The sequence below is a fragment of the Anticarsia gemmatalis genome, chromosome 8 (genome assembly GCF_050436995.1).
Source record: "Anticarsia gemmatalis isolate Benzon Research Colony breed Stoneville strain chromosome 8, ilAntGemm2 primary, whole genome shotgun sequence".
Classification (NCBI taxonomy): Eukaryota; Metazoa; Arthropoda; class Insecta; order Lepidoptera; family Erebidae; genus Anticarsia; species Anticarsia gemmatalis.
In genome coordinates this window covers 4,992,335-5,019,577 of record NC_134752.1, presented here as the reverse complement: position 1 = coordinate 5,019,577, position 27,243 = coordinate 4,992,335, and the positions used below count along the sequence as shown (strand labels likewise).

At 34.9% G+C, this 27,243-nt stretch overlaps 1 protein-coding gene across 1 annotated transcript in view; it reads right to left on the bottom strand.

Moving 5' to 3' along the window:
* Positions 1-4,287, bottom strand: part of LOC142974935 (cell adhesion molecule Dscam2-like) — a 41,677-nt gene extending 37,390 nt beyond the window's left edge. Inside the window, exons 1-2 of the mRNA XM_076117511.1 lie at positions 4,056-4,287; positions 2,141-2,354 (exon numbers count right to left, since the gene is read on the bottom strand). Of these exons, the coding sequence (XP_075973626.1) occupies positions 2,141-2,354; positions 4,056-4,065 (224 nt within the window). The 5' untranslated portion in view covers positions 4,066-4,287. The remainder of the gene's footprint in view (positions 1-2,140; positions 2,355-4,055) is intronic.
* Positions 4,288-27,243: the final 22,956 nt, after the last annotated feature.

Sequence of the window (27,243 nt, the reverse complement as noted above, 5' to 3'; positions counted from 1 at the left end):
GTCGACTTTTACCCGCACTCGCCTAACACCCAATTGAAGCAATCGAAAGACCGATCAGCCGATGAGTCGTACTAACACTAGAGTGTTCTAGAACCAGTGTTTAAGACAATTTAAATAATTATAAACTTCCTTACATATCGATACTTGACAAAAAGTGACGTATTGATCGAACCTATGCACTTAGGTAAAGCATAAGTAATGAAAAATGAATGCCAATGAAAATAAAATTATAAGTTAGACTATCGTCTGCGATAAATCTTATTCATTTAGGTTGGCTGTTACAAGTAAGTATGTTAAGTTGTTAGATTACATAATAATAACCTCTATAATATTATCAGTATTTGTAAATAAGATAAGGATAATATTGTTTACATCAATTTGAAAGTTGTTTGAAGGATAAGGAAATTGTAGACAATCCTTGTTGTCAACTAACGGAACTGTCCGACATTTATACAAAGTCAAACGACTTGTCTCTTACAAGTTTCTGCTTATCACTAACTCAATTATATAAACAAATCTCGAGGATTATTGAATTCATTCTATGTACAAATAACAATGATCCTAGAAAGTGATCAGACAAAGCTATATTTTGACATTCATTCGAAATTCATGCCGTTACCAAAAGCTATTAGTTTTATGGCCAAACCACTCGGGTATTTGCTAAATGAAAACAAAGCAATACCGATCCATTCATTTGATAAAAAATACTCCAATATTGGATAGTTTGTAAACTACGTTCAGTAAAATTTACGAAAACGAGAGAGGAATATCCGAGGCTTCACCGTAACAATGAATAGGTATTAAATATACCTATTAGTAGTAGTAAATCAGTAGTTTGAAGTTTTTAAAAGAGAAGAAGTAAGTATAAATTTAAAAAGAGTAATATTACTTCGTGTTTCACAACGTCAAACTAAAATACAGTTATGCATTTCAAAGGAAAAGTTTTCCGTTCGTCAAAATGTAACATACGGCCTTGTTAAAGTTTTAGAAATCCAATATTTGGGGACTGAGCCGGTCGTTATAATGAAAGTATGGAAGCAACAAAACATAACAAAAATGTATGTAGAGAAGTATCAAACTATATTTAAGTAAAATTATATATTTTTAAATATGCATTTAAATTTTACACAACACGTAGATCGGGTTGCCACATTACACGTCGCCACTTAACCTACATTTTATTAATGCTTTTATATTGTAAAAAGCTCATTTTTGTTATAATAAAAATGAATTCAACTTAAAAAGAGTATTTAATTTATACGTTATTAAGTATTTACAAAATACTTTAGTTTTTATTCCGTACTAAATTAACAAATAATACACTAAAATCTTCCTCATTATATTTATTGATCCATCCCGCATGAAAATTTATTTTGTAGATTTCGAGTTCATCGAGAACCGGCAGACGCGGCAAAGGGGTTTTTTCAATGACAAATATAAATATGATAGTTATTTTATCTTTATTTAATAATGGTTTTTAAATTTGCGAGCTAATATAATACATAGCGATAGAGATAAAATAGACGATTTTAATCATCTCGTTTACAATATTGGAAAACAAAACGAATCAGAATAAATCTATACCTGGCAATATGAACAGGTGCATTCGTAATCATTCAACGGAGTATATTTACAAGTGACTTGTAGGGGTGGAGATACATCTGAGATTACCTATTGTCGTTTCAAGCTCTACTTGCCCTTAGGGGAAAAAGAGAGCATGTAATTGCAAACTGTATCGTTGGAAATGTCATGGTTCAGTGACAATTATACGATTAATAAAGGCATTTCTATTAATTAGCCGTCATAATTGCTACTTGTGACGGTTCCATTGATAATAAATGTACTTTTTATGTAGATATTATTTGCTTGCCAAAACCAAAAAAAATAAGAATTCGCTACTAATTCCCTGTCTGTCTCTAAAAAATATTTACTTATTAAGTTTAATTTGAAATTAGTTGGTGGTATCTTACTCCTTATGCGTAAGTCAAAGAAAATTTGCTGCTAGAATAAATAAATATCATTGGACAACTCACACACGTTTACATACACTTAATAGCAAACTAAGCAGAGTTTGTAATAGAATTACTTGCAATTGATACAAACATGAGTTGTGTGTCTATAAAAAGTGAAAGTTAGGTACCTCAATCCCGGTATAGTGGTAAGAAGTTGTCCTTCAGACGTGACCCAATGTATGTCGGGGGGTGGGTGTCCCGCGGCTCGGCAGAGTGCGTGTGCGCCGCGCGTCGCGGGCCACAGCACGCGCGCCGGCGGCTCCGTCACGAACCGCGGCCGCTTGTCGCTCGCACCCACTTCCAGCACCACCAACGTTATGATCACCCATGGTAGCGTGTACTCTGTTGAAGTAATAGTTTCGTTTGATATTGTGTTCAATTTCAAAACAATCGTTTCTTTCTTGTGAACCAATCACTGTTGGAAGGTGAAAATAAATATTTAGACAGTAATTATATGAGAGCTTTTTTTCGATTTAAACATTTCGCATTAAACATTTGATGTTGTGTGCATACAGGCTATTTATTTGCCAACTAACTACATTGCGTGTAAATAAAAAAATAGAGTACCTAATTCATAAGTAGGAAATGGCTTACTATTTCCTACCTTCTCTTCTCTTCATTATTTACTCAAACAACTAAGGTATTTACGCTCTAATGCAGTGAGCAACTTTATATCAGTTAATTAAACCATTAATATTATGAACAATAAGTTAAGATAAACAACAGCAGATAACTTGGTCAGAGTTCGTAACTTTTTTATGCGCTTTAAAGATTAATATTCCCACAAAGATATCTTGCGTACAGTATTTTACCGTGGCTATATTTAGTTAGCAGAAAATGTTTTTGTAAATATGTTCCGTTTGCTGAAAGGTTCTATCATATTTCACTAAAACCCCTTTCCTTCCTGTTGCACACATATTTTTGCATTACACGAAATCCTGACTCGACGTTATAATCCATCAAAAGTGAGGCTTAACCGAATCGACGCCGATGGAAGCGCTGAGTCTCAAAACTTTATAGAGAGAAAGCTTTTTATAAAATTGCTGTACTGTGCGAGTCAGCGTATTTCTGGTATAGTTAATTTTTGAAGATTAAGCGTGGTGTCGTTCATAGTGGGTCATAACATAAATCAGTGAGAGTGAACGTCTATCGTGGAGGCTGACGGTTTATTTACTGCCGGGAGCTGAGTGCGACCCATTTGCTCGGAATATTGCTCAGCTTTTAAATTGAGAATTTCGTTTACACTGCGTTTTAAATGCAAATATAGTTCCCTGAATCCTTAATAACTCAGCCTGTTTTAGATAAATGATTTGGCGCGAAAGTCTGTTTTCTTCTCATTTTTACGATCAAAAACCCGAGTATACTTTTTAACGTCAGATTTTTCTATCGTCAGATAAATCGAGGAAAATTTAGAAAGATTTTGACGGAAAATAAATAGCGAATCCGTCACAGTAATTTTGTGTAAACCTGTTCATAAATATTGTGAAAAATTATACCACGAAAACTGCAATATAGTAATAACATACGACATGGCAAAAAGTGAGTGTTTAAATCTATAGAGTGAAAAAAGAAGATCAAAGTTTCACTTCTTTAATTAATTTTAATGGTAAATATTTTATTCTTGTAAAAATACGTATCGAGCCAACGTTATAATTACAAAAATAACCAACATTATAAATAATTTTGTTATATAAATAAGTGAAGAAGTAACCAAGTTTCTCACGAAACTTTATCTAGCCGTGAAACAACATCGAGGGATTAAACTGTAGACTTCCTGAGATTTAATATTTAAAGAGATTCAAATTTAAAAACGCGGCATGTTGCTCAAAATTATTGTTAATATAAAGGCTTAAAAATATACCTTTGAGTTATATACATCTTTTATTTTACAGTAAAGTAAGGCAGCAGGGTCCTTTACTATATCACTTAACTACACGGTAATTTCTAAAGATTTATTACCTCTTTACCGAATTTCTCCAGTATCAATAAATTTAATACAACAAAAAATAATGAGGTCTAAAATACAGAAAGTTTACGACTAACCTTTCATCATTCCGCAATCACAACACTCCACTGTCTAAACTATCCATCAAAGTCATCTTAGCGCATCACAGTCATAAAAATCCACATTCTTTAAAATATGCACTGCAGTTCCAAACTCATTTCATTTAAAGTCCAACGTAATGAATCTACTTCAACATTTTTCCCGCACAACTCGTTCTAAGTTTTCCCTCCAAAAGTGTAAGGGGAATCAACACGTTAGTCGCGGGCAGCGTTCGCACGCGGACTGGGCGCCGGGCGCTCGCACCCGCCCTCGACTGCTCCAAATGATACGCAGCCTCTCGCCCAACTTAATAGCGACTTAAGTTTGATTTTATGTGAGAATCGGTACGTCTTTACGGTCGGTTGCGGGTGTCCAATCGCTACGACTTAGAATAATTAACCAGATTACTTCAGTTTGGGATATTGGTCGGAAGTGTTGGAAGCCAACTTGATTGAGCAATTACATTAAAAGCTAATATAAATCGTGGTTTGTAGGGATACTCTCTTAATTTGCTTATCAAGCCACTGCGAAGAGTCAATTTAAATATAAATAATACTGTACGCCACGGCCAACATGATAATAAACGTCCGTTGTTATAAATATACTCTACCAGTTAGCAAACATTAATCGGAGGAGTTTATGCAAACAAACCTCGGACCTTTAAACATAACAAAACAGGGAAATCTCGCCGGTAATTAACAAGATCGATTTCTATCTACGAATAAAAATCAGAATAACAATGTTATAAATTACATTAACTCGCTGATTCCAGTGGGATTAATACAATTAAAATGTTATGTCATCACGCTATTCGTGGAATCGGGTGTGCGCAATCAACATGTTTACTGTTAGTGAGCACACAGCTGCTGAATGGGCACCACGTAGTAAGGCTATTAAATTGCTGCCTACACAGCCTATAGTTTATAGTAATAAATTGCTATTCTGTTTTTAATTGATTGCCGAACCTGCACTGAATACCATTAATATATTTTGCCACCTATGAATAAAAGGACGTGGAATAAATTGATATAGCATTTTCGTTTTCAAAGGAAATTACCTATAAATTTCCACGTCAGGACTTAACAAAAAGAAAAATACTTAATACCTACACTGAAATTTGTCTTGTATACGATTCGAACACAGGAAAACCTACATCGATAAACTTCATTTAAGTTTTCTTTGTGCGGAGTGTAATCAGATTAGTGCTTTTTCCATCTTGTTATGTTGACAATCTTTTTAAATTGTACATTCATTTAGAAAACGGCTACAATATTTAATAGCGCTATCTCAAGAATATAAAGTACTTTCTATCCAGCACTTTCAAAGCCATTCAAAGGTTTGTCTTATTCCTGAGCACTATTGAAATGGAAACATTTAATTGCAAACGGGCGGGGAGCAGTTGCATTCAAATCGCCTCATACCGGCTATTACTGGACAAAAGCGCTTCGGGGTTGCAACTTGATTGTAAATGTAGAACAAATATATATAAAACTATGTAATATGTGTGTATTTTAGAGCACAATTAATGTAAAAGTTAGTCTAACAATAACATTATATTTATCAGACTGTGGAACTCGAAGAAAGGTTTAATTTATTTTGCTTGAATACCTCTTTCTATAGGACATAAGAATTTGCTGGCGAAACACTCACATCTATAGTATCATCACACTTCTGAACTGTTTAGCCCACTAGCGGCTCATTGTACATACATGGCAGGAAAAGCATATGGATTCTTAAACAAGCATAAATAATCCCTGTAACTAACTGAAAATTAAGTAAAAACTATTTGAAGTGATATTCATTAACAGACGAAATCGGAAAACAAAAGCAGGTCTATATTTATTACTAAATAATACGACCTCAGTTTACCTAAATAATATTGAAACATCTTCATAACAATGAATTATTTACGAACCTTTGTATCAATGATCTGGTATTACAATAAACAGCTTCCTACATCAATAGCGCTATAAATAATTAAACTCAGTTGGTAACAATCCTTTAACAAACGGACTCGTAAAACGTATTCAAATTACCGAAGAATAAACGGGAGCCATTAAAGCCTTTGCTAAAATAGATTAATTCTATTAAAAGTGTTTGGTGACACGATGATCAACCCCTGTCGACGGCGCGCATTAATTTATCGGACCCAATTTCAACGAAAGATTACCTACTTAATGCCAGCAAAGTCCGCTACTTATGTAAAATTTAATGATTTTTCGATCTTACGTTATGATATCGTTAAATATTGACTTTCCATAAAAGGGTTTAAACAATTTGGCGTTACTTACTTGAACCTTACGTCACCGCGCCGCCGCGCCGGCACCGGTTGGTTTTCATAATAAAGATTAAAACTATCTTTCATTGTAAAAAAATAAAGAAAAACTTTATTAAATATGCTTGAATTAGGAATGATGCCTACATAGATTTCAAGTATCTTTTATATGTACCGAAAGTAATAATACATTAATAATCTTTTTACGTTTACACATTTCCCGCCATTTTATAATTCACTCATAAACTTTTTTTTAAGAACTGAATCGGATTCTATTATGGCCAGGTACATTTTTAATCAAAAAGTATTTTGATTAAAGGAAAGAGGTTCTTATGTAATTTTAACATACAAAGAAATAGATAAGAACCTAATGCTTTTAAGAATTAGTATTGTGTGTGGACTTCAGCGGGATGTTTTCGTCGACAGCTGTAGTAAATTGTAGCTTGTCACAGTGTTTGTAGCGGAGCAAGGAATTTGTGTTGGTTTAGGCGAAAAGTTATGTAGCATTTCAATTTACGATTTTCGTTAATTTATACTTCCTTAAGTATTTTATCTCAATTTTTTAAAGTGAACATGGTACCCTGTCATCCCAGCGTACCTAATGAATGAGCATTAACATCGTCCCTTAAGATTATATCGATTCCTTATTCAATCTATTGGAAGAGCTCCGATTTGCCACAGAATAGACGGACAAAGCTTAAAAGCGAACATTAATTCTACTAATGCGTTATCCGTATTCACAGATACCGTGATATAATACGAAACGTATACCGGGAGCTTCTTTCATATTTACATTTTACTGTTTATTGAAAGCTTTCATTTTGTTATGTGAGTTTTATTTGAAAGAAAATCCCGAATATTTTGGGTCAGCTGCGCGAATACATATTTTTTTATTCAATGCACACGAAACAAAAACAAACAATAATTATGGTGTTCATAAATAAGGTTGAATATCGTGTGCTACGAACTTTTCGAGGAATAAAAAGTTTTACGTAATACAAGTCTTGGAAGCTTTGTGTAACTTATTCAATATCATTTCGTATGGTGATTTAGAATGGGGCTCTTGTAATGACAAAGCAATGTCATTAAACAGCCGCATTCCGTCGGCGAGGAGTACACATCAAAGCTGTCAATCAGTCATGATGAAGGCAGCGGGAGAACTACAAACAAAGTTGTGTACCTACCGATGAGTTCACCCGCCGCTCTATGGAGTACCGGGAAATGTAATCATGTGTGTCATATGACGACACATTGTTGAGTGTGAAACTGAGAACATTAAGTTGAACGTGAGTTTTGATTAATTTAAGATGTTGTCTCTTACACACTGACGTCGGAATTTGAATACAAGAAAACAGTTTAATGTGTATAGTGGTTCAGATAATTGCGCAAAATAAAAATAAACTTAGCTAAATAAAAAAGTTAAATTAAGTTACATAAGGTACTTACAGTTTTTACAGCAACTTTTATTTTCTTGTGTAATTAAATTAGTACTTATGGTTTGTGTTACTTGTTATAGTCGCTATACTTAGTACACATGTAATTGTTAGTAAATGTCTAGTATAATACTACAGTTATGTTTAGTAATAAACTTAATCATTTTAAAGCCATTTAAATAAATAATATTTAGTTCATATAACATTACGAAATGTATAGCGTTTGTATCGTTTATTAAATTAAAATACAAAGCATTATTTATTTTGACATCTGATTCTGTTACACTTGCTGATAATTAAAATGTATGAATATCAATAATTGCGCATTTGTTTATTTATACAAATAAAATACCAGAATAATAATTGAATTAAATAACGAAAAAAAAACAAATAGGATGATACTTATATTGAATAATATTTATATAAACGTCCAGTTAAACTACTCTTTCCATAAGATTATAAATGCATGCGGTGTGTAGGTTCATGACAAATTATTGAATCCCATATTGCTTTAAATTTTTAAAGATTCTATTCACACATCATAAAAGAAATGAATGAAATTAAATCGGACTAATATAGTTTCATATCCAGGTATGAACTAAAAGAGATCTAGGTTACGGGAGTGCAATTCCGCGGCGAAATTCAACGAATTGTGCGCTCTCTCATGAGTAGACAGTGAAACCGTGCCGAGCTGAGTCAGCGAACTACGATCGTACTGATCTGCTTTCAATGCGGGCTCCCCTACTCAGACCTCAATTTATTGTTTATTAGTCATACGTATCGATAGATAACTAAATCAGTATCGGTAGCTCATACAATCGAGATTTACCAGATGACATAAACACTCAAAATGTTTAAGGCAAACATTGGTATAGTAATAGTAGGTAGTGTGCGTTGCGTAAGAATTTCGTCTGTCGCCTATGAATTTCGAGGACATGTAATCTGTAACATCTACATACGTATTCTACTTAGTACCTATAAAATCACACAGCTTAATAAGCGCTAAGCCACCTTTAAAGAACCTGCTGATCTTCCCGACCGGTTGGGCGTAAACTTGGGACGTGAGTAGGGGCTCAAACATTCTTATTGGCAGCATGAGTGGCGCAAATAATTTTGCTTTATCACCAACTTATTTTAGTGTACGGATAAAATCGGAATATTTTTTACCCGCACCACCCACCACATTCTGCTTTTATCAAGGGAATAAAAAACGCGAATACTTTTTGGAGAAGCTTTTTATAAATTGATAGATACTCGCTGCTACTGCTATAGTACATATACATATGTCCTATATTTGATAACCTTTGTACAAAATGTATAATAATAGACCTAGCCACAATTCTGATGATTCAATCTGAAAACATTTCACTAAGCTTCATTCTATATCACCAGAAACGGTAATAGTAAAAGTATTTAGCGGTAAAGACGAAGTACTGAAAAAGGAAAGCAGAATACGAAATAATTTATTCGAGCTTAAGGCCGTGAATCAATCACCTGTTTAGCGCAGTCTGCGGCACCATTTGCTTAACTTTACTGATCTATTTCCTGGTCAATTTATAAGCATAAATATTTGTGTTTTTATTTTATTGCTAATAGCTGACCCGCGCAACTTCGCTTGCGTCACATAACAGAGAATGGGTCAAAATTTTCCCCGATTTTCGTAACAATTTTTGTTGCTACTCCACTCCTAATCGTTGCAGCGTGATGTTATAAACCTTCGTCAATAAATGGTTCAAGTCGAACCAGTAGCTCCTGAGATCCTGCGCGCTCAAACAAACAAACAAACACTTCAGCTTTATAACGTTAGTATAGATAGGTGAGAGGCATACTGCATACCTTAAATAAACATAACATTGTCAACACATCGCACACAGAGCTGCCACGAAGATAAATGCATATCTCACATAATTTCGCTTTAGCAATCCTGTTTGCTAGTCAGACAATTTAGCTGAACGCCTGATGAAACAAACATATTTGCCGACTGTTTCAGCATCGCATTCCAGAATTGCAGTGTTACGCGTTAATGCCGAACAAATAGCAACATTTGGTGGTATTATTCATTGGGGAATAACATAATGACAGCCGCATATTGATTGCATGTGATATTACATACTATTGAACATTTCAACGATAATGGTTTCTGTTTTAACCCCCAAATTATTCGTATCATTGTATTTTATGCTGATATAAGCATCCAGTATGCTGATTCAAATGTTTTGCAATCTATATGGAAAATAAAAATTATCATCTATTTGTTTGCACATAGAAATATTCTAAGCAATTAATTTAAATTATTTATGTTTACGTGGATTGTTACAGACAAAGGCATTGTTAGATGGTATGTATTTCAGTTCATATATTAGTGCGCAAAAATGTAACTGCATCTTTTTACCGCAATTTGCATCTGAATGAACGGGATGGAAGCTGTATGTACAAATCCTCACTTAAAAACTCTTTTTTATCTTTAGCTTTACTGCGACTACAAAGACCGCCATAACGTTATCGTTCTTTTAAACCCAAAAATTTTCATCCTCGTTAAAACTTATGCCCGTTACTCACGTAAGATGCTATCAAATTTTCAAAAGCTTTCGTCTTTTCATATGCTCGAAAAAAAATAATAACAGTAAAGTGAAATGACCAAAAGTCCATTAAAGTTTATTATTTAACAGTCAAGTTGGTCGTCGCCGGCGCTAAGTGCAGGTTTATGCAAAAGTTTTCGCGCCAAAACTGTAGTATCGTTATTCTTAAGTTTGTAAGCAGCTGCGAGCGGCCACCGTGTACTTGAGCGACATAATTTACTCTCGGCCCTCTGAAAATAAACTTGGAATAAAATATTGATCGTACTTCTACAATAGACGTAAATTTCTTTGAACTGGCAGTCAGTTATATTTCTCCTTATTTCCCACTTGCGAATTTTATTTGCGAAATTCTAATTATATAAAGGTTTCAACGTAAGTTACTTGGTAAATCAATGAGACTAGCAAACGCTTTGACGGTTTTACGTGACAGCCATTAAACTCAATGGTCTTACCTATACTTAAAAGACGTTTAGTTGAATTTTTTTTTTGCATAATATGATAATTCAGTTTAAACATTTTAATTTTAAAGAAATAGTTTATTATACTAAAAGAAAACATATTTATAGCCCACATAGAGAACAAAAAATACCGAATACCTACAGGGTTAAATAAAATGTTCATAACTCACTTCTTCGTTTTATCTACGATGCACCTGACTCTATGAACAACAGCACTCTACCTTTATTCTAAACAGGACTATGAATAACTTGGAAACGCTATCGTAAAATCGATATCTAAATCAAACTCATAAACCGGTGCAGCAGCCAACTTGGAACGAACCCGCAACACTAACGAGAACTCGTATATTTTCATTTACTTTGCCCCACTGCCGACCGAAATTCACAGGTAAAGACCTAAGCTTCCATCGAATAATTGGCTTTACTCTGCTTTGTTTCACAGAGAATATTGTAACTGACGTATTTTGTTGTTAGGCCTCAAATAAACTAAAAGCCGTTGTTAGTTGCTAATAGAGCAACGTAATATATTCATGATTTTGCTACGGGAAATATTATTATTAATGTACATTGTACAGTTACCGTATAATAAGTTATTTTAATACGTATTTCTCCCAAATATTTACTCTTCATTCTTACTTTTGCTGATATTAGCAAAAGAAATAGCTCTACGTTTTCGCCATTCTATAGTCATATCTTTTACAAAAGTGATGACCAACATCAAGTTCTAGTTTTGCGAAATCTGTTCCCGCAAACTTATTAATGCAAGCGTCCCACCTCTCCCAAATAAGTTAGTATGACACTAGCAAGCGCCGTAAAATACTTTGCGTCGTAACTATGAACGCTCGTCACTAAATTCGCTGCAACTCAGTTAAACTTAAGTTCTTTCAATGTGGAAGCAGTTTACCAAGTTTCGGCCTGCAATCATGTTCCATGTAAATTTACAAGTTCCACTTTTGCAACTTTGTAATGTACAACATATTACGGAGTTGTCGGTAGTTTAATACCCCAGGTAGTACTAGTCGAGGCTGATCTTGCTTTTAAAGGAAAAACACTTCGAACTCTGCAGTACTTCGGAGAGTATCGACAGCAATCCTTTTAGCTCGCAGCTAAGTACTTCGGATACTTAATAATGTCGCAGTGCGAATAAATCTCGTCTTTCTACTTTGAAGTATGTGAGAGAGAATGCACACAAATGTATTTGAATATTTCATCCGTCGACGTGTCGGGTGAGTAAATAAAAGGATTTCAACCAGTGCATGTAAAATGTAGTCACAAGGTGCGAACTAGGAAGTTGGTAGCAAGAATACAGTACATTAACATTTAGTAGAAAATCAATAGGACTCCGAGGAAAATGCTACGCTTCACAGAATTCGTTCGTTTATAATACTGATGTATAAAACAAGAATTACGACACAATGTAACTGTGATTGCGTATCGTTACTCGCGTTGAAGATTATTTGCCAAGATCGATCTCCCGCTACTATTGCTTCAATCTCACCTGTCGGTCATACATCTGGGGGCACGGAAGTGCCCCCGCAAGTCGAGCAAAAAAAAAGCGGCACGGCCGTAACATCCTTTTCTCGAAGCAATTCGGGCTATTTTTGACACCCCTATAATTTCGTTGTGGATAAAACAAGAAGCCTGGATTTTCAGCAACTAATCAGTCATTGTATAAACACGGTATATTTAAAATTTCAGTCAATTTGAACCAGTAGTTTAAGAATGACAACTTGTTAAAATTTTGAATTTTGTCACTCACTGATTCACTGACTCACTGACTCACCGATCATCAAAAGTCTAAGGTACTTCTAGCAGACTTAGAAGCTTAAAATTTAGAATACAAATAGGGTTTAGTGTCTTAATCATGGGAAAATTTTAATATTTTCTAATTTCGGTCCAGTTTTCTAAATACACCGACTGCAACAATAACTTTGTAATCCCATATAAATGTATAAGATTACAAGGTTACATTTGCAGTTAATGAATTGTTATTACTGTAGAAAATACAATAATAAATAGGTGTAAATAGGTACCTACTATATGAGGCATAACGGGAGGGGGTAAAGGGTGGGTAAGGGTGTTTAGCCCATGAAACTGAACAACATTCCCATAAGAAAATATGTTGAATTATGAAAAAAAAACGTCTTTCCATACAAATTGGACTTATGTTCGCTCTACAAAAAGAAGTGAGATGCCATCAAAAACATTCTGTAAAAACCTCAAGTCTCGCCGTTAAAAGTTGTGAGATCTATATAATACCAAGTCGATTAATCTATTTAGTCTCTACTTAAAGGACCTTCTGTCTTAAGTTAATTCGTATGTTATTATCATGCCAATTTAAAAAAAATACCTTTAAAACAAATAGATCGACTTGGTCATCGCAAGAAAACACAAATTCGCCATTATTAACATTTCAGGAGCATTAACTTCTTGTCGTGCTGTGTAGTGTGATATATACTAATAATCAAATCATGCGATGGCCAGGTCGATCTATTTGTTTTAGAGGTATTTTTTTAAAATTGGCATGATAATAACATACGAATTAACTTAAGACAGAAGGTCCTTTAAGTAGAGACTAAATAGATTAATCGACTTGGTATTATATAGATCTCACAACTTTTAACGGCGAGACTTGAGGTTTTTACAGAATGTTTTTGATGGCATACAAATTACCATAAATCATATTACACATGTCAAGCAAATCTATTCGGGTATAAGTTCAACATAATATACACAAGAGACATAGTATTACAGAGACACAGATCCGAATGTTGGGACCTAGTTGAGGCCACTCGACGGCGGGAGTGCAACTGTCGACAACTAACTGCGTCGTACTGGCGCATAACTTTCCACTGTCAAAGGGCAGAGCTAAGAGGCTGGTATATCGGAGATATTAACATCCGTGAAGTTTGTACTTGTAACTTTGTTATTGGTTAGATATGGATGAGTAGACGTATTATCAGTACGCTTTGGGGATTGATTGATTTTACATCAATTTAACTGTGACGTTTGCTTTCAGTGGTAAATATTTTATTTGTGGCTTTTCTCCAATAACTAAATATAAGTAATAAACTCTGCAAAATTCATAGCGGTTTTAGTTGTTGATCAAAATTAATCAAAATACAAATTTGCCGAAGCTACGGCAACGCTCCAGGTACTGCCCTGGTTTTTGGTTTCTAGCACAGATTCATGTTTAATCTGCATAACAAAATTCTTACCCAATGTCGCAAAAATATCAAAGAAGAATAACAAATTCTAATATCAGGTGCTTGAAATCTACAAAAAGATACTGGATGAAACAAAACATAAATAATTCCATAAGTGTTCCGATTCGTCAATATCGTCAATATTGACGTTAAAGGCTTACAAGAACAAACAGAAAAACACATTTACAAAAAGGGTAACACAATATAACCTATCACAAACAAAGAGGTCTCAATACACAGACGAAGTTTGTTCAGACAACATTTTATAGAGCGTTTACCTTATAAAATCTATTAAGCCGTAGCGATCAAGTGCTCGCAGTGAGTCGTTTTATTCATACCGGTATTAATACCGTGAACGTTGTCCTCCGTCTACGTAAATCTCGGCTTTGGTAGAACAAAGAGAGCCAACGGCGATCTCTCTAAATACCCGTGTTTGTTACAAATGAGAGGACGCTGACTAATTTGAATATTGAACTTACTGCCGTTTTACGATTTGTTCAAGATTAAAAGGGGTTATGAGCCGGAGCCGTCTTCTACTGTGTTGTCATGACGTCTAAGATTGGATGTCAGGGGTTTGATTCTCTTTTAGATAAAAAACAATCTAGACTCGCTTTACAATGCCATATCTGCATTTTTGTCCAAAACCTATTTTGTAACTACAAAATTTATGTGTAAAAACATCTGGTAAAATACACTTATAAAGTCTTTATTGGACTACGAGTGAATGAATCCACGCCTCATTATTGGCACTCAGCCAAAAATTCTTGCCTGTCTCAAGCCTATTACGTGCACTATAATGGCATGAGACGTTTAGCTCAATCACGTCAAAGCAGTTAAACTAACCGTTTCATACATTGCTTACGCTCACTGATTGCTTACGCTACGCTCAAATATCCATAAATGCAATCATCTATAAACCCCTCATTTTCATAGAGAAGTATATAAATCCAAGCTTACTCTGCTTAGCTGTCATGGATTTACATATCGTCATATATAACAGCAGCTTCACAAAGGTGCTTGAGCCAATATAAAATTAGAGACAAAGTAACCGCAGGTAACAAAGACATATTGTAAAACAAGTTGCACATTATTTCCGTATTAGGTAAATCTGTGCTCGATACGCCGTATATCGGTGCGGTTCGGCTAGGTTCGGCGCACTTCGGCAAGGCTCGGCACACGGCTTACATCCGGCATAGATAAGCCACACTTGTATCCGTCTCACACCGATACTCAGCCCTGTTGTGCCCAATTATTCCCTTTTATGCTGCCTATTTTACTGCTATTTTATTTTTCGACTAAAGATTGGACATTGTGCTCCTGAAAATATTTTTGCCTTTTTCTCCTCACCTTTTTGTATGTTTTCTGTTGAAGCAAGGACCCTTGTTGCTGGCCATAAGACCTGCGTCCGCGCACATCCGGGCGCATTTTATCTCAAAACATATCTTTAAAAAATACTTGTACTGGGTAAAAACCTTGATTAAAATACTTTCTTATAAAGAAAAAGTAAGAAAACATTTAACAAGCTAACTCTAATTTAAAGTGACAAGAGCAAAGAAAACATTATCTTCCAGCTGACTAACACTGTTCCAGTCAATAAACAACACGTTATTACAACATCTAGATCCAAGTTTAAATCTCGTAGCTGTGGCAACAATTACACGGTCGAGCGGCTTCGCTCAATGGCGCAAACATACCACAAAGATCAGGACTGCAAGGAGTACGGAAACGTCTGTTTACATCACATGAACCGGGGACACGAGTACAGCACAGACAAAGGCCGAGTTCACAATAGAAGTGAGACGCGAGAGCGCATCGCAGATGACAGAGCGGCGATAATAGACCCCCTGTTTAGCGAGAACGCGTCCGGACCGGCCGGAAATGGCGCCGCCCTACAGACAACCTTCATTTCCCGAGTAGTCCTTTAGCCAGAACCCTTGGGACGTGATGTTAATCTGTGTTTTTCCTGTCATAATTCTGTGCGAGTGTTCGTTTTATAGTGATTAGCTACTTGCGAGCAACAACGAAGGTTTTTATTGCCCAAAATCAGAATAGATTTTTGTGTCACAGACCCGGTAAAACTATAAATTTGATAAGAAAAAAAAAATTGCTCACTAATGTCCAATTGCTGGGCAAGGGCCTCCTCCCGTAATGACAGAGGGGGTTGAGTCTACCACGCTGGCCAAGTGTGGGTTGGGGAATAAAATTTAAATAACAAAATATTTTAACTCTAAAGCATCGTAAACCTTAAAATAAATTAAAAATGAAATACGAATTTATGAGAGACATAAATGCACCCCACGTGCACACTATTTCTAAAAAGGAAGAAAGCTAACATTTGACAAGTTATTAGAAACGACTTCCATTCTACACTATCTTGGACATCGAACGTGATCGAAGAGAAGGGAAGTTTTTGTTGCAGTGACAATATAGCCAGCTTTATTATTTACGTTACTAGGAACAACGAGGATATTTACATCAACCGACACAGGGTGCGACTCCGATCCGATATCGACGTGTATATGTTAAAAACTATCTCTCGAATATCTTACTTAATTATCCTTTAGAAAAACATTATATTCATCTGTCTAATAAAGACTTTATCCACCTTTGACGATAATTCAACGGTTTTGTCTGTTGATCTCGGCCTCTAATGAATTTTGAAATTAAAAGCTTTACAATATTTCTACGTGTCTACAAGAATACAAGGTATATGAAGCCTCTTATACATTTTCTTATCAGAGCAAATCGTTGAAAGATAACTTTATACAAGATCGTATCGTCTCCGTACAGTCATCGTATCGTAAGCCTAAAGCTAGTATTTGCTTGTTGCTACTCGTTGCACAAGACAAGAGGATCGCGAGTGCCGTTGTCACGCGTCCCGCTCAAATGAACAACGCGAACACTGAACAACTGCTAACAATCCGTGTCAAGGAATGAACGGGCGAACGGTTTATCGACGAAAATGCTTTTATTCGCTGTACCGAGTGACAGTCGAACAATGAGTGCCACTATTAATACTTTGTGAGTGTTTATTGAAATAGAAATGACTGTGATACTAAGTTAGACTTAGGGATGTTGTCTATTTTCGATTATGTGTATTTACGAAATTTTAGTATTAAATTCTTCCAAAATGGCTACACTACCACATCATTTATGCTGTCTGAATACTATTATCACGATTTGCATGCCAAGAGTATTAAAGTTGAAGCGTATATTGTTTCTGTCAAGCACTTTTTTACACGCAATAAAATATCCATTAATCATATATGAAGATGAGTAATGAAGCATCAGACACTAGAGGCGTAGATTTATTAAATTACCAAGCGAAGAGCCAAGATTAAATTAAGATGCAGCTTCACTTATCTCTCATACAAACGTAACTTTAATATAAAACTTTATTATTTAGGTTTATTTCCTAACTAGCTGACCCGCGCAACTTCGCTTGCGTCACATAAGATAGAATGGGTCAAAATTTTCCCCGTTTATGAATCCTTTTTTATTGTTACTCTGCTCCTATTGGTCGTAGCTTGACATTTTTCACTGGTACTCTGCTCCTTTTGGTAGTAGCGTGATGATATATAGCCTATAGCCGTCCTCGATAAACGGATTATCTAACACTGAAAGATTTTTTCAAATCGGACCAGTAGTTCCTGAGATTAGCGCGTTCAAACAATCAAACAAACAAACAATCAAACAAACTCTTCAGCTTTATTATATTAGTATAGATAATACTACACAATACGACATATAAAAGTTTGTAGCGATAAAGTAAATAAAAGCAGGACCTCTGCAGTAAATATCCCTAAAGGAATGTAGTAAAAGGAATCATAAGTAAATATCGCATATCGATAAAATACCGAACCACCGAACTGTATAAAACGAACCCGATTTTTGTGAAAATGGAATATCTTACGTATTAGTGCAGTCAATTAAGCTTAAATTAGGTAAGAATCTCGGAATTCGAGATACCCAGCTGTAAGTCTGTAAATACTTGTATATTGACACCCTAAAAGTTGTCTCAAAACCTACATATGGTAGGGTGTACGCAACTATAAAATTTCAAGGTCCAAAGTCCCAAAAACCGGTTTTTTGAGCTTTTTTTGTAAATATCTCATTTCCTATGGAATTTTTGCATTCGTATTCATTACCAATATTGTACAGTATAAAATTCTCTACAAATTTTGTTTGAATTTTTTTTTTTACGGTGAACCGTTTTCGAGATAGAGGGGGGAGAGCGCGCGGTCACAGGATCATTTCAAGTCAACCGGTGCCTCCGGTCGAAGATGCGCCATATATATTATAGTTGATGAACTATCGATAAATCAATGATGAATAAATATTTGTCAATTTCTATTAACTATTACATTATTTTTTATCATTTTTTTCATAACCTATCCACTTTTTATTCAGTATTAATTAACTTATCAACACTTACCTGCCCATGTAATTGCAGAATTTTTCATGAAAATATAGGCACTATATTTGAATTTTAACCTACCTAATTAATATTAATAACTTCTTACATGATGAAAAAAAAACAAATAAATCAGTATTATTGAAAAGATATAGATTTAATATAATTATGAAGAAAATGATGACACCAATGACTTTTCGAAGTTATGTGTGTATTAGAAATAATTGTCACATGCTCCAACGGTGAAGGAAAACATCGTGAGGAAACCTTGCATGAATAAAATTTGTTAAATACATTTATTGAGGGCATGCAAAGTCCCCAACCCGCACTTGGCCAGCGTGGTGGACTCAAGGCCTAACCCCTCCCACATTACGGGAGAAGACCCTTGCTCAGCAGTGGGACAGTAATGGGTTAAATTTATTTATTATTATAATCATTGATTTATCGATAGTTCATCAACTATATATGGCGCATCTTCGACCGGAGGCACCGGTCGACTTGAAATGATCCTGTGACCGCACGCTCTCCGCACTCTATCTCGAAAACGGTTCACCGTAAAAAAAAAAATTCAAACAAAATTTGTAGAGAATTTTATACTGTACAATATTGGTAATGAATACGAATGCAAAAATTCCATAGGAAATGAGATATTTACAAAAAAAGCTCAAAAAACCGGTTTTTGGGACTTTGGACCTTGAAATTTTATAGTTGCGTACACCCTACCATATGTAGGTTTTGAGACAACTTTTAGGGTGTCAATATACAAGTATTTACAGACTTACAGCTGGGTATCTCGAATTCCGAGGTGAACTTACTATAATGACTGGACTATATTAGAATTCACACCTTTCAAATGAATATATACGAGTGGCTCTACCTTTTACCCACACATGCATAACTGTTGAAAGCAACTCGCTAATACTACAAAAAAGTACAGTTAGAATTTTATACATTTTATAGCACACTATCGTTCTACCGTTGAAGCTTTTAGAATTAGATTTCCACTTAGTTAATAGATTGTCTCTTTCAATTCGACTCGGAATCAAAGAACAACAAAATATTTTTTTTTTTTGTTATTTGATTCCCGTGCGGATCGAATATAAGCAATATTCGATCCGCACGGGAATCACACCTTCATCCTCCAGGTGCCCTGGTAGCGAGCATGAGCACTAGGCAACTGACGTTGTCAAAATTATCATCCAAAATATAACATTTTCATAGCACACATATAAAGTCGCGTAACAAAACTAGTATAAAAGTAAACTTACGTGGGTTGTAGGCGCCACAGCAAAACTTCTGAATAAAGACTAACGCAGAGCTTATTCAAATTGAAACTAGTTCGCCTCAAATAGCTTAGAGCATTAGCGTATGATTTACGTTTGAGTTTTTGACTGTGCTTAAAACATTTACATAGTCACGTCCGTCGTTTCGCTAATGCCACGCGTGTTGGGATTATAAGCGTGTTTTACGTGAAGCGTTGACGTGCTAGACAAGGCATGTCACGTTTTGCGGCCTTTGACTACTTTGTGGGATTTTAACGCGTAATGTCCAGATTTACGTATGACGTACAGATTTTTGAGTGAGAGGACGTAAACGAGATTAAAAATTACGTCGTTTTTAAATTTGAGTTTTTAAATTTATTTTGACACTGATATCCGAAATAGTGAAAACTGTTTTAAAATACGAATACGTACAGTTATTGCCGCTTATTCTTTTATTTACTGTCGGATAGTATTAACATGCTTTCATTTTCAATTTGATATTGAATGTCCTCATAAACTATCATATTTGATACAAATCTAAAGTCAATTTCACATTATGCTGGTAGTTATCATAATTCCCAATAGTTCCGAAATGTCCGTTCTATTATAACTGAAAGCAGATCTACAATTTAGAGTGCCTATTGTCTAACCGGTGACCTAACTACAGTCCCGGGGCACTTAAGCCTTAACTAATTACACTATCAAACTTTTCAATCTACGATTCGCAATTTCTCTCTGTAGGATTTGCAGGAGATTGAGTTGATAATAGTTAGAAGGTAAGTGACCGATTTGCGTACTATGCTATCGTACTACCTATAATTGTATCAAGTTTTGTGACTGAGGTTTTTAGACAAGGATGTCTTTATTACGCATTTCTTCTTGCTGTAGCTATGAAACTTAGCATAAACTAGGCAGCGTAAAAAAAATTAAGAAGGTTTATACTTCACTTGATAAAACTATGACGGAATCATAAATCGCGACAACTGGGATTTAAGTTTTGAATGGGTAAGTGCGCAACCCGCTTTTCATAACAACTTAACTTTTTTAAGAATAAATTTTAGTAGACGCCAAGTCATATCACATTCATTCAAACAGTACTTTTTACATTTTTTTAATAATCAGTAGGATTTTAAAGTGTCACATACAAATAATCACTTGGCTTTGCAATCTATCACCATTACAAACTTTCAACACATTACCGCGATTTAGCGCATCACTATCTTGCATCGAAGGTATTAGTTGTGCTGTTTATTAAACGACGAAGATGAAAAACACCACACAATAACATTCAAATACACATGAGTAATTTAATACGACATTACTTGCGAACGAAACGAATGTAATCGATACCGCATTACCTACACACTCATACAATTAACTCCAGCGTAACTTCATCTTCTGACAAATAAGATAAAGCGATACAAATTGACGGCCCCACAAGAATAAAGTTGTGTAATCAAAATAAGGGTAGGTCCTTTTTCAATTCGGTTAGCGTCGAAGTATCGAATGATGAGCACTTGGGTACTTTTCGCGGTGTGAATGTAAAGTATGGCGGTGGGTATTCAGAATAAGGGCACAGGTGGACAGAGCCGCTAAAAGCCGATCCGTGTAGCGCGCACTGCGCCCCGGCGCGTATCAAACATTTATCATTGAGTTTACACGCGGCATACATTACGGTTAACTAAGTACCTTTTTAGTTTACACAGAAAAATGCTGTGACGACGTGTTTTGTATTTTTTTGAGTTATAGTCTCGAGTTTTTTATTTAGAAAATGTTTTGTTTTATTAATGTCTTTTGTTAAAAACATGTACTCAGTGAATCTCTGATATAACAGTGTTTATATTATTTAATGAGCCTATCAATTAAAATACACTATATATTTAACATAGATACATTCAAATAATAGGTTATATTTTCATCATAAGCAGAAGAATACTGTCGTAGCCGCTGCGCCGTAACTTTCACGCTCTATTATCCCTCGTCTAATCACCTCATATTTTTAAGAAAATCTTCTGTTATTTTCTACATTAAATCTGTTCAATTATTTTTCTCCATTAAACTCAGACAGTGAGTAATACAAACTTCACTTATATAACTGTACGTGAGATTCGTTTTTCGAGCTAGACGCGGAATTTCAAGACTCTTATAAAGGTATTTTGAAGTGAGCTTGAAAGCTTAAACCCGACGCCAGTGAGTGTTAAAATAGAGAGAAATAAAGATTTTTCTATATGAGTAGGTATCAATGTTAGAAAGGTATTGTGTTCTTCGTTATTTGTGATATGATATGTTTTGTGTATTATGATAACACTTACTTAGTTTTGGATTAAGCACGTTTGTAGAAGGATTAGAGAGGTTTATCTTTTGTAGATTAATTTTTTTTTATATTGTATCTAAATCATTGTTACTTTTTATTTTTCATAATTACGTTTCCTTTTAAATCATTCAACCCAAGTAGCATAATACAGCATCGTATTCGTATTTATGAAAAGATTAATAACTTTCTGCTTCTCAGAAACCTGCAATAAGCGGCCTGTCCGTTCTGTTCAAGATTTCCAACTCGATAGAATTCCTACTACAGACTGCCGCGAATTGAATACACTCAAATGAAACTGCAAATGCTGTTTTCAATATCTCTCCCGGAAATAACATTTCGAGTAGGGTTTCAATTTAATAAAGCACGTAGTGAAGGAGTGTTGTCGGAGAATCTTGAACAGTAGTTACTACAACTGGATTCTTGCGATAGCGCCGTGCGGCCGCGCACAAAGGAGCAATAAGGGTACCGAGTTATTTACAAACTGGTTTGTTGTACAAATACACGATTAGACACATATTGCTCGATACATTTCGTTCAATCCTAAATTGCTTTTGGTGTTGGTATTTTTCCACATTCATTTACTACTAGATTAATAATAGTTCACAATACATTACTTTATTCGATGCACCAAATACAAATCATACCCATTCACACGATCAAAATATAAATGGTAATACCCTATAAACATTCACAAAAAATGCTACAGGAATCTACAGTCTAATAGCAGTATAATATCGTTCAAAAAAACTACTAAAACGAACCTAATCCCCATACTAAGACGGTATGTGTATTCAAAATCCGCGCCCGACCATTTTCCGGGGGGCGCAATCTTGCATTGAAAGAGTTATTCCGTAGCTCCGTATAGAGGGTGTGCACAAAGAGGCTTTTATCGCGAGCGGCCGCTGAGTGCCAGTGCCGACCGCAAACAAAATCCGACACACGATGAATACCGCTAAGTAGGTTAGAGATGTGATATAATCTCGAGATTTACGATACAGAAAAAAATATAAAATGGGCCACCAAGTGCGCTAAGAGAGTATTATGATGTGTGGATGGATTTTATATGAGCTTATTATTCCGTCTAGTTTTGTGTCACGACTACTGTATGATAAATAGTTGTTGTTTGTTTCCTTGTAGGATAGGATGTCTGATCAACGGTCGGATATTACTTTTTATATTGAATAGGGATAGACAATAAAAAATATACTTTATTACTAATTTACCACATATGTACATGTGAGGTATTATATAATTGTTCTGAAAACCTAAAATTATAATGTTCATTATTAACGATGAACCGTTATTCCTTTGAACAGGATCCCACTTCAGTATAAACTTATTCAGGACGCAATAAAAGCAGCTTGCAATTACACAATTTCGTTAACCATACAAGCAATCTAGAGTAAATTGGGGCTTAATAAAAGATAATGAAAGTGCCGTTTTAACGGGCCATTGTGAGAATGGTGCAGAATAACTTCAAAATGCATGTAAAGGTAAATACACAGTTAGTGTAATGGACTTAGGTCGTTGACCTTAGACTATGCCTTGTGTGGTGTGTATGTGTAGGTATAAAAACTATTACACAGTTATTTGAAAAATGAGTTTCAGAGCTAGGGTAATTGTATTTATAAAACATACCATGGTTTAAAGATTGTGAGTCGCCGTTACTTAAGATGTTTATTTTAAAGATAAACGCAGTACAATACATGAATGAGTCTTGAATAAATCACGCTTCTTTTTCTCAATAGTGTAAATACTTATAGAATACTGTAGGTAGAATAGTCGGGTACAAGTATATCCCATTGAGCTAGCGGTTGAACGTGAAAGAGGTTTTTTATCGGGGAGCGGCGTGGCGCGCAAGTGGCGAGTTGCACAGATAAAATCTAGCTTTCTGAGTAAACACGTGAGTGAAACGTGCCTTAGAAAGAACCCAGTGGCTAATACCCTTTTGCTGTAGATTCACTGTGAGCCGGTAACGCAGAGTTAAGTAAGTAAAGTTGTTAATTAAAAATGTGTAAAGAAAATGCATTGGATTTTTTGTATGTGGGATTTTTTAATCTGTAGCGAGTTAGTTTCGCCTTGGTTTTTTATGTGGCTGTTTCCTTTTTTTATTATTTTCTGCAAAGGTTTTTGCGACTACAATCTACATGAAGAGTGTATCTTTGTGTGAAAAGCGGAAGCGGTTTTTATTAGAAAACAGCGCGATCAAATCGTACAATGTATATTATTCTATAAAATTTACTTTTATTATGCAGTAGGCCTTCCGATTTTAAAGGTATAGAACGGTCATATAAATAATAGCTCCGAACAAATCTATTTTCTAACATTCTCCAATGCTCAAAAGCGATATACAGATTTAAAACAATCGGTAAAGGTGCGTGTATAAGGCATTCGTCACGTACTCGGCAGTTCCACCGCCGCAACGTCTCTATCAGGGAGGTAATGTCGCGTCGTAAACGCACCAAGTCGCGCGATAAATTCGATCGCATTACGCTCCACACTAGTGATGTTCACACGCGGGATTCACTACTCAATCTTATACATTTTTCTACTTAAGTGTACCTACTAGATTTGGAAAGGACTGTAATGTTTGTTTGTTTCTTTCTGTTTTATTATCGGTGCTGCTTTGTAAAGGCATCAACTACAAAATATTCTAAACTAGTATTATTTAAAATTTTAGCACCAGAAGAGTAGCCTACAGATTCTTCGCACCAAATGTTAACGTTAAACAAAAGAAAAATAAATTAATCATTCAAATTTATGCCTTCGGATGCCATAAAAGTAACTCATTCAAAAGGACTGTTTACAGATTACTAAATTATTTGGAACGTGTGGGTATATAATTTACAATTAATTTCGACGCAATGATAGACGCTATAGTTTCCACTCCGGCCATTGTCACATGCTCCATCAATATAAATATAATTCTCATAAAATCTATCAACTGGGTAATAATCCATCAAGCCAGTAATTTGTCCAGTCGAGAACACTGACCTATTTTACAAACAAGAGCCGATCCGAGAAGATATTAACATAATTAGTTTGTCGATGATTGAGTATTAAGTGCAACTGATACGAAGAATATTAATAGCCATCCGTGTATAATCCTATTCTACTCGACCTCTTAAGTGATACTCATAAATTATGACAATTATTCCAGCTTTGGTTCACGGTAATATTTACTTTAAAGCTTTTGTTCTATTAACAAAAATCAGCACTCAGTCTATACAATCAGTCTATACCAGTGCCAATAAGTTTTGAGAACAAATAAAATAGTAACAGGATAAAACCTAAAACGGAAACGTAAATATTTAAGCTATCTTTTCTGCCACACATGTGTCAAACAGTTCAGCCGTACCGGGGAGATATTTTAATATAGAATCAACCCATGGCTAAAGATCTTGGTAAGAATAAGATTACAATCTGCAGTAACAATATACTAGCATACAGAGTAACATCATCATCAATTTTATTTGCTGTTATTCCTTGGGCATTTTTTGTACCTACGACTTATAGAATCGTTTACTGTACAAACTCAATAGTACCTACTGAGACCCAGGTGCTCCACAAATTACACAGAGCCGAAACATTAACAATAATTCGTCCCGCACCCGAGGCTTTGACAACTCTAACACAAATCACGTACATGTAGAGTAGATACGGTAATGACTGCTTGCGTTACAACTACGTTTATTTCCTTACTATTCTACTCTAAGTACGGCCCTGTATGTCTCAGGGTCGTACGTCGAGTGATCGTAAAATCTGGTCGAGTGCGGATTTAAAGCGGTGAAGGTATTCTAATGTGTGGCGTAAGTATGTAGTCGATTATGTAACAAAAGTGTATGGTTGAAGTAAATAAAAAAAGAAATTAAAATAGTACATACTCTTTCCACTTCTTATACTTTTTTTTTAAAGAGTCAGTATTATAAATCGTTATCATTTGTACAGAGTTTGAGTAACATAAAATTTACTCAAACTCTGTACAAATGATAATTAATACAAAGTTTATACCAATTCCCATTAAATCACTTTCGATTTAAACACTCAAAATCCAATATTAAACTTCTAAATAATACTCCAGTTAAATCCACATGATAAATGTAAAAACTTGTTCGTGCCAAAACGCTATCAATGTGAAGCATGTTCAACAACAGCGGCACGTAGCACTTTAACCTTCCCTCGTAGCTGAATAGCTACGCCGTAGCTATCTACGCCGTAGAGCGCTGCCTGTTTAGCCCTGCCGTTACAGATAAGGGTAAATTCAAAATTTCGGTGCAGAGATAAGCTAATGAGAATAATTTTTGGAGTGGCTCACTAGCATATTAAACTTGTTGTAGTCTCTTGTGTATTCTTTGGTATTCACGACTGTTTTGCTTCGCGATTGTAGGTAAAATAACAATATTGTGAATGGTATTAGATAGAGAAGCGTAACTTGAACCGTAGTTTTTGTTTTAGATATTTCAATATAATGAAAAAAACCAAACATTTTGAGTTAATTCGAGTAAAATGTAAAAATAGTAAACATAAAGCTTTTTAACACTGGTTGTTACGTTTGCACTTTTGTCTGATATATCCTATATTTTCACTAAAAAGTCTGCAGCAACATGAATAATGCTTAAAAGCATATCATAAGAGAATCTCATTACAACTTTAACACATAAAAATGGACGCGAGCACGTTAACTTACTATTTAGTTTATCACGTACTTAGCACATGCACCGAGGTTAAATTAAAGTTTTTTATGAAAATATACCTATTCTTTGTTCCTCGCCTTTCAACGGGAGAGCGGTGAATCCTTATAATCCGCAAGAACGCGTCAACATTTCACTGCAAATATACAAAGCTAAGTTATGCGCTTTATCTATTTTTTACTTAAGATCTTGGTTAAGGTTTTGCATATTATTATCACGTATCCACTAAAAATTTAAAACGATTTTCTGTTAAGGTATACATAGTTTTAAAGGAAGATTTATAGCAGGCTGGTTGTAATTGATTGTATATCTCAAACATACTTACATAATATCACGGCTGTTGGGTATATCCGAAGGTATAGACAAAGGGTGAATGAAATACAACCACATTTTGTTATTTGTATATAATATAACAAATATATGTATCTATTTATTTATTCTTTATATACTTTTGTTTAATGGGGACTTAATACAAAGGGGATTTTCTTCCAGTCGACCTTAGAGTGTTGCAGAGATTACACATGCTTCATGTATACATATAACAAGGGTTTTATC